Here is a 9,505-nt window from a genome sequence, read left to right as displayed (position 1 = left end):
GCGGGCGTGAGAGTCACAAAGTAAACAGGAAGTGCACAGAGGTTCAGACAGGAGGAGAGAGAGCACGAGTAGAACACCAACGTAACAGGCAGGGGAGACACGGAATAAACACGAAAGGGGACGAGGGCTCATAAATACATAGAGGGCACACAGGGGGAAGAGAGAGCACGGGGAGAACTTAGACATAATGGGCAGGGGAAGCATGGAATAAAACATAAGGAGAGACGAGGGCTCACAGATACACAGAGGGGCACACAGGGGGTAAGAGCCATGAAGGGAGAACACTTAGGGAACAACACAACAGGGCAACTCAGAAAACATAGCCTAAGCAAGGAACAAAATACAAACATACAAGGAAACTAAGAACACTGGGCCAACATGGCCCAGAACCATGACAGAAGTACTCATTAAACTTCTTTACAGAAGTAAAAGTGAAAACTACAGGCTCTGAAAAGTACTCAGGTCCTACCGTAGTACTCAGTAAAAGGTAGTCTGGGGTTAAAGTGGATGTGGCAGGTAGAGGAACTCTACGACTGAGTGCAGCAGGGATAAAGAAATAAGTCGGAATCATTTGTTTTGTGAGCTCCAGCTGTTTCCAGGCTGTGATCAGCTGATCTACAAGCAGACGTGAGCCATCAGCGCTCGTGTAACACAGTACAGTACAGAGCTGTCAGAATGAATCACCCAAGTTTAGTCTCACACTCTTTATCCAGGTTGTTGGCAATTATTAATTAATCGCCCTTCAGTGTCACACCAACACAGTGTCAACACAGCAAAGTGAATGTGCCACACACTCCATGTGTCATCTACTCATCACCATCTGAAACTATAACCTTCATGGGCCAATCACAGAGGACGAGACAGACGAAGTAAAACTAGACACAGGAAGTAGGACTCACTGGTTCTCCATAAAGAACAGAGATTTTCAGTTTTTTAGGTAAAACGTTTCAGTTTTCTTGGTTAACGTTTGGTTAACATCAACCCACAAAAATATTTGAACAGAAACTCCAAAAGCGAGTGAAACTAAATTTAAAATATAATTTCATTTTCAGTGGATGTTAACCATGAAAAGCCTGAAAGATCATTGGTAGAAAATTCAAATGATATTGGTCGAACATATCAGACTTTCAAAGCATCTTCAAAGTGTTGAGTTTAAACGAGCAGCTGAACAACAGATCAGCTCTAACCCTCAGGGACATTCAGATTTATTTAAACCTTAAATGTAATCTGATGTGTTCAGGTTTAAACTCAGGTTCAGTTATTGAGTGAAACACCAACAGACTCAGACATTTAGAACAAACTAAGAGTCAGATCAGCAGAAACAGAGAACACGGACATGTCTGCTGTAACTGCGTCACTCTGCTCCACGCTGATGTTTGTCGTGTTCGTCTCTGCAGGTGAGATTTAACTCTGAGATAAAACAGGAAGTTTTGGCTACACAGTAAAAATATTTCCCTGAGACTTATTTTCATATTATTTCAGTTTTTCTGTTTGTGACGATGAAACAAGAATCAAACTGCCGTCAGAAACAAAACGTTCTTCTGCTTCAGCGACTGAAACACAAACTGTTCCTACATGACGACACATGAGAGGTTCTGATTTTGTTCTGTGGAGATCGTTCAACAGCTGAACACTAAAACTTTTCTACTTTGCCTCGTTTGTTGTGATGCACTTATTTCTGCGCATCCTCAGTCCAACCTACCAAACGTCACTCTAACGCCACGTCCTCACGAGACACGGAAGAGTTTGAACCGCAGCTTTAACTTTATTTAACCCTTAAATTTAATCTGATGTGTTCAGGTTTAAACTCAGGTTCAGTTATTGAGTGAAAACACCAACAGACTCAAACATTTAGAACAAACTAAGAGTCAGATCAGCAGAAACAGAGAACACGGACATGTCTGCTGTAACTGCGTCGCTCTGCTCCACGCTGATGTTTGTCCTGTTCGTCTCTGCAGGTGAGATTTAACTGATAGAAACTAAACTGAGTTTATTTCTGAGATAAAGAGTCTCAGTCTGGTTTACATGCTGATTATATTTCTCTAAGAAGTAGTTTATTACTCATTCAGTGTTGCGATCGACACAAAGCTGGGTGGAGTCTGTGTGTTGGTGCAGTTTGCAGCACAGAGACAAAGAAGTGTAATGTGTGTGTCAGTGTGATGTGTTGTAGTGTCAGGAGTCAGGATGCAGCTACAAAGCTTCTTGTTCAGTGTATACAAACAGCTGTAGCTCCATAAAGGCAGCATGCAGAGACTCACAGTGTCTTATAATGAGAGGCTGCTTTCTCTCACACATTATGTTCACTTATTATCAGCACATGTTGTTGTTTGTGGAACAGAGTTATTGTAGTTTTTTCTCATTAGTTTGAGTTTTTATTCCATTTGGACTTTTTGTGTTTAGTTCAGTTTAGTTTCCAGATGATTTTCTTCTTTTTCAGGTTTGATTATTTATTGCTTGAAGAGTTTTAATAGTTTTATTCTTTTTTCATTCTTACTGTTTGGAGGTTTGTGTCAGAGGCCAGATTCAGGAGCATCAGTACAGCTGTTACAATAAAAAGCAGTGACTCAGTCTGACAGACATCCAGAGTCTCAATGAACTCGTCCATCAACAACATTTTATCAAACTAACAGATTCTAAAACCAAAGATTTGTTTTTCAGATGATGTTTTTCATCCGTCTCAGTCTTTGCTCATGAACTTTGTCTCCAAACGTCTCAGCCTGAGCTTCCCTCTGATGAACTCGTTCATAATCTCGTCCATTCTGCTCTCAATGAAAATCTGAACATGTTCAGCTCGGCCTCCTGTCTTTGTGTCAGAGTCTCCAAAGCAAACATGACAGCAGCTCACTGCCATCTTCAAACCTTCCCTTTCACTCTTGCTGCTGTCCTTCTGTCACAAATCAGCCCTGATGAAGATGCTCGGGATCAGGTGAGGAGGAGGAGAAGACTCGCTGTGGTGACGCCTGAAGGGACACAAGAAGAAACACAATCAAAGATCATCATCTAATAACAGAAGACAATCTTTTATTGTGTGTTTCTGATTGGCTGCTGTAGAAGTGAACAGCTGTACTTTGACCTTTAACCTCTCTGCTCTGTGTTGTTTCCTCTTTCAGACCAGAAAACCATCACAGCTGAGTCTGGACAGGACGTCACTCTGACATGTCGAGCTGCAAACAACAACATCATTATTTTAGAGTGGAGCAGAGCTGACCTGAGAGATGAATATGTGCTTGTGTTCCGGGACGGTCACTTTGTTCCAGCCAACCAGCATCCATCTTTTAAGAACCGGGTGGATCTGCAGGACAGACAGATGAAGGATGGAGACGTGTCTTTGATTCTGAAGGATGTGAACACTGCTGATAGTGGAACATATGAGTGTCGTGTCTTCATGGAAGAAACACGCTCATGGAAGTTCATCAGCAGCATCCACCTTCATGTTGTTCCTCCAGGTGAGTGAGTAGAGTTGAGTGTGTGTGTGATCAGAGGTGAAGCTGCTTCCTGGTTGTTGATGTTTGTTTCTAAAGATGTTGCTGATGAGACTTTGTAGAAAGCAGCTGGTCTGAGTGATGTGATCAGAGTGCAGTAGATAATGTCTGACAGCAGTTTGAAGAGGAAATGGATTCTGTTCTGTTCTTCACTCATCACCTACCTGACAGCTGACACCTGTTTCTCACCTGCAGGTCTGACAGGAGGACAAGAGAAGGATGAAGACAAAGAGAAGGAGGATGGATCTGTTGGACTGATTGTTGGTCTGTCAGTTCCTGCTCTGCTTCTTGTTGTTGTTGCTGTTGTTGGTTTTTTGATCTACAGAAAACATAAACAACAGCAGAGAGTGGAAACAAACCAGCCTCCTGTTTAAGTGCAGCAGGTTTAAAATGTCTCAGAGGTTTTTCCAGCTTTGAGTCTGCTGCTGCTGTTCAGAGTTCTGGGTGTTGTCAGTGTTTAAACTCCTGCAGAAACAGATGAACTGAGCACAGACAGCAGGCCCACAGCACTGTAGGTTTATTTCAGTTTTATCTTTAATGGCTGCTTCTGTTTTTGCTGACAGCTCATCTCAGTGGACGAGTTTCATCTTTAAAAACAGTCTTTACATTTCATAGTAACTGGAACATCCAGAGGGCTGTGACTACAAATCAACTTCAACACAGTCAGGCTTTCTTTGTGTTAGCTGGCTCAACTAAACCTGAAACTGCAGTCAGAGACAGCAGGTATCACCGTGGTGATTATCACCTTTCTCTGCTTCAGGCTCTGAGCACGCTCAGATGAAAAGGAGCGTTTCATGTATCATGTGACTTTTCTTCTACACAAAATGGTCCCTGTGAGCGCCACCCAGTCCAATCAGAGACGTTACTCACTGATAACTTCACTAATGTCTCCACTACATGAATACAGGTACATTGTAACAGTGTGATGTGCAGTTTAGCTTCACTCAGTGGCTTCAGCAAGTTACAGTTTAACAAGCTGCACATATGAAACATTTCCTCCAGCAGAGAATCGACATCACAGTGAAAACGTGGCTCTAACAGCTGATTTAAAAACAAAACTCTGAACATGAAATGCTCCTGACCAGGTGATCTTTCACCATCAGTTACCATGGTGATTTAGCCTCTTTCTGACACAGAAAGCTCTGACTTTGAGTGTGACACAGCTCACTGAGACATTTTGTTGTGCACGCCTACTTTTAACTCTTCAAACAAATGAAATCAACACTTGAACATTTTTCACTTTGATGGTTTTGTTTCCACTGACTGTAGTTACATCATTTTGAGCTCAGATTACATATTTATGAAGTTTTTCACACCTGAATGTTTCAATCATCAAGATCTGGTTTCAGTTTTCTCTTTATCTTTGTGAGCTGTGTGGGTTGTTTACCCTCAGTATCCATGAACAGTGTTACAGACCTGGGATCAGTGTTTTTGTTTATAAGATCAAATATGACCTCATTATGTGAGTGTGAGCTGTGGACCACAAAACCTCAACAACACTAATCCTCGATCAGCTGTTTCACTAAAATTACATCCAAGTATGAACTCATCCCATCGTTCATGCATCAATTTGTAGCTGACAGATGGTTATGCACATCCCTGGTTGCCTAGGTAACCCTCTAACCTTAGATAACGCTATTGTTGTCACTCAGCAGTATGATTTAATGTAGTTGTTTCAATAGATCTCAAAGATAAGAAAAGTTCACCTCGGTACTCGCTGACTTCACATAAGTGATCAGTTATTGCGTTTAAAAAGTGTAGCTACTCGTCTTTGACCTTGTATGTATGTGTGTTTATGCTCTGATTGTATTTTCCTGCTGCTCACACAGCATTAGAAAAGCCTGAAAACTCAGTGTTCACAGAGTCTGTAAGCACCAAATGTTTGTATGAAGGACAGAGAACAAACAACAAAGGTCAGTGTGAGAGTGTCTCTGTATTTGAACAATAAACTCTTACTTTGGTTTAAATTATTTATTCTTTCATTTGTGTTGTTGGCAGAGAAGCTACATCATGTGAACTTCATCATATTGTCACATGTCATCACAGATTCAAAAGATGTAATATTTGTGTGTTTGTTATTAACAATCGTGCCCCCAGACGCCAAAACAGTGCCAGCAAACTGAAACTGAAAAAAAAACTGTAAGCAAAAAAGAAAAAAAAAAGATGTAAGTGTGAAAACTTTTTTCTTGTCTTAATGTCAATATTTATTTTTCAGTTTCATTTTAAGGTGGCATCGTTTTAACCCCAACAAAACAAAACAAAAATGACAGAAAGTCCATTGAAATCTGAAAAATATTCATTTTCTGTGCATGAACAAAAACTTTACTTTTTACAAGACAGGAAAACTAACAGTAGCTTTAAATTTTTTATAGTGTATCCTCATCCTCAGTATTGGAAACACGTCAAACTGCATTTCCTATAAAATCAAATCAAATCATAATGATCGTGGAAATTTCTTGATCTAAATTCTCTTCTAGATTGAGTGGCAAAAACAAGAAGAGCTGCTGTTTGTGTTTGTGCAAGTGCAAGAAATACATATAGCACGCTCTCCATCCTTCTGCTAATGTTTAATGTACTGAAATTAATTCTAATTAATGAAATTAATGTCTAATTAAATTCAAAGAACTGAAGATAAACAGGCCACAGAAAGCACTTTGTCACCTCTGCTGTGATGTTAACTGTCGTGGTGCCTCAGACCTCGTCGTGTGATCTGACATTTACTGATTGATTTTGTCTGTTTTCAGGCTCTAACTTTACAGGAAGAAACTGTAAAATAATCAAATTATTCATCATTGTGAAAACTTCATCATGAAGCATTTGTGATGAGCTACATTCCTCTGAACCTTCAGTTTGGTTATTTATTTATTTATTTTCCATCCTTGTTCTTAATGCTTTCACCATCACAACTAGGGATGGGTACCGGTGTCCGGTGCCATGATGGCACCGGTTCTGACATAAACGGTAGTAACCAGACCGAAAAGCAGCGCACATTTCGGTGCTTTATTTCGGTGCTTTTTTTTCCTGAGCTGTGATACACTCCTAGCCAATCATTTTACGTTTCCGAGGATAGTAGGCAGGTCCAGGTACGTACGTTCTGTTAGAGCAGAGCTACAGATTAAAAATGTCCAAGGCGAAGCGGTCAAAAGTCTGGCTGTACTTCACAGCAAAATATGCAAACTCAGCAGCAACAAGTGCTTTAAGCTGATACTGTGCAAAGGAGGTAACACCTCAAATCCGATGAAACACCTGGCGACGCATAGCGTTTTTTTTTTTTTTTAAAGCCGAGAAATGCACCGTATTTGATGGCAGCAGCAGCCGTTCTTCTCTGCGTGAGTAGCTTAATGTTGTTCGCGTGTAATTTACGTTGAGTAGGCTAACCACGTTATTACATTAATGCATGTAAGGTGAACTAGCAAACATCATCATAGCTACATGCGGCTGTCTTCTTGTTTGATGGCAGATACTCCCTTCACCCTGGCCAAAAAGGCTAAAATGACCAAAGAAAAAGAGGGAAACAGCTGAACATGAGAGGTTTTTGGACAAAGTTTGTATTTTTTCCATTGTTTAAGCACTGCTTCCAGCCAAGAGTGATACCATATATGCCCCATAGCTGCAGAAAAGGCTAACATTGTTATCTTTTTACATAAAACCAGCTGAACATGAGAGGTTTTTGGACCAATTTTGTCTTCTCCATTCTTTAAGCACCGGTTTGAGCACCGTTTGAGCACCGGCACCGTTTCAAAAGTACCGATTTGGCACCGGTATCGGATAAAACCTAAACGATACCCATCCCTAATCACAACACTATGAACTGTGGGTAATCCCTCAGGTCCACAGAGATGAGGACTCGTGAAAATGTGCATAAGGACTCAAAGTGTGTGCAGAGAGCCGTCATGCACTTGATAACATGACAACAGGACGGCCCTGAGCCCTCAGAGGCCGACACTAAGCTGTGACTGTTTATCTGCACGTCTCAAACACGCCTCCATTTGTCTGCAGGCTGAGTGATCTGACTGAGCTCAGCCTCCATTTTCTACAGGGAGACGCTCAGACAGGCTTTCAGTTTCATTTCACAGGAACAGCTTTGCTTCTGTTTTACATGCAGGTGCTGCACAGAACACACCCTGTTCAGTCTGTTTGTGTGACTGACTGCAGCTCAGATAAGAGGCTGGATCAGCTGATTCAACTGGTCAGCAGGCTGCATCATTTTCATCTCTGCAAACACCAATCAAAGTCCTGTACACAGTGTGTTTAGTACTCTGAGTGCGTTATTTGTCAGTAATTGTGTTAAAAGGCTCTGAGTTTAAATGGTAAATGGTAAATGGCCTGTATTTGTATAGCGCTTTTCTAGTCCCTAAGGACCCCGAAGCGCTTTACACAACCTGTCATCCACCCATTCACACACACATTCACACACTGGTGATGGCAAGCTACAATGTAGCCACAGCCACCCTGGGGCGCACTGACAGAGGCGAGGCTGCCGGACACTGGCGCCACCGGGCCCTCTGACCACCACCAGTAGGCAACGGGTGAAGTGTCTTGCCCAAGGACACAACGACCGAGACTGTCCAAGCCGGGGCTCGAACCAGCAACCTTCCGATTACAAGGCGAACTCCCAACTCTTGAGCCACGATCAGTTGTGGCTCAAGAGTTGTAAACAATCTCAAACCCTGGATTTATCTCCACCATGTAAGCTGCTGACATCCACCTAGCTGCTGTTGAACCATGATTTGGACATATGGTACTCTAAGGTCAATGAAATAAGATAGGCCTGATTAAAGTTCTTCTATGTGAGGAGCAGGATTTTAAATTGTGGATTTAACAGGAAGCCAATGAGGAGAGGCCAGAATAGGAGGAAGCTGCTCTGTCCTTCTAGTCCCTGTCAGGACTCGACTGCAGCATTTTGCATCAGCTGAAGGTTTTATGGGAGTTTTTAAGACATCCTGATAATAACCGATTACACATGATCTGTGAAATGTTCACACTTGTTGCTGCTTCCTGTCTGTGTGTTTCTTCCAGACAAATGTTAGGAAGCTGATTCTCACGCAGGTCACAGATCCACACTCTCAACCCACTGTGGACTGTCCTACATCTCGGAAAACGTTAGAGCACTTTTGCAAATCTGTGATGTCTTGATAAATCGAGTAGATATTTGAAGTTTACACAGCTACATTCAGAAAGAATATTTTAAACTGTGCATCCCTCCGAAACTGCCTCTTACGTTTTCGACGAAATGCATTCTGGGATATTTGCCTGGGTTAGCCTTCAGTAGCTTACTGGGGTCATGGAGAGAATGTGTTAATAATACTGAGTGGTGGGATTTATAACTATGGACTAGTGATGCGCAAATCATGAACGAATCGTTCAATACTCGAGAATCACTTTACTGACTCGTGAATCATGATTCACAAGCCCAACTGACTCACTGACTCATCCCTGTTGCTGTTAGCAGCAATGTATCTAGCTTATAATTAAAATTGTGGAGAAAAACACAACATCCAGTATCGTAACAAAAAATTTCTGCTCTGAACTGGAAGAAAAAACCCTGAGTAGAAGCTCACATCAAGAAAATAGCTCCTCGGTTCACAGTAGCATCGCTCTGCTAACATGCTAACAGCACATTTGAGCTACTCACCCCCTCCCTCCTGTGCTGATTTGTAGGCATAAGCAAATCACTCAGGACTCACTCACCCCCTCCCTCCTGGCTCACAGCTTCTTCTTCTTCTTGGTTGGCAACCAATGTTAAGGTGCATTACTGGCTCACAGCTCAGTGGACATTTAGATGAGAAAATATATATTTAACACATTTAAGGAAAATACTAATAAAATAAAAAATAAAAATATATTAATATAAAATAAAATAAATGTTTATTAAGCAATTTTGATAGAAAATTGCTTAATTTTAGAAATGTTTTGCTCTTTTTTGCTCTGTAAAATAGTTGTTTTCTTTTAGAATCATTCATCTTAGCAGTAGGATTTACATGAAAAGAGAAACAAATTAAGTTTGAGTGAAAATGTACATT

General features: G+C 41.3%; 2 protein-coding genes across 2 annotated transcripts in view; both read left to right on the top strand.

Moving 5' to 3' along the window:
* Nucleotides 1–1,201: 1,201 nt before the first annotated feature.
* On the top strand, nucleotides 1,202–3,856 carry LOC146673200 (butyrophilin-like protein 2). Its single transcript, XM_085402096.1, has 3 exons — nucleotides 1,202–1,958; nucleotides 3,111–3,446; nucleotides 3,678–3,856. Exons 1-3 carry the CDS (start codon nucleotides 1,898–1,900, stop codon nucleotides 3,854–3,856), a joined length of 576 nt encoding a protein of 191 aa, XP_085258222.1. The 5' UTR covers nucleotides 1,202–1,897.
* Nucleotides 1,733–9,505, top strand: part of LOC146673197 (butyrophilin-like protein 2) — a 55,327-nt gene continuing 47,554 nt past the window's right edge. Inside the window, exon 1 of the mRNA XM_085402031.1 lies at nucleotides 1,733–1,800. The gene's annotated coding sequence lies outside the window, so the exon portion shown is untranslated. The remainder of the gene's footprint in view (nucleotides 1,801–9,505) is intronic.

Source organism: Rhamphochromis longiceps, linkage group LG3 (assembly GCF_057381845.1).
Source record: "Rhamphochromis longiceps isolate RC_006_pf linkage group LG3, R_longiceps_female_GT1.1, whole genome shotgun sequence".
In the NCBI taxonomy this organism is placed as follows: domain Eukaryota; kingdom Metazoa; phylum Chordata; class Actinopteri; order Cichliformes; family Cichlidae; genus Rhamphochromis; species Rhamphochromis longiceps.
Note: the sequence above shows the minus strand (reverse complement) of the source record. Positions and strands in the feature narration are given on the sequence as shown.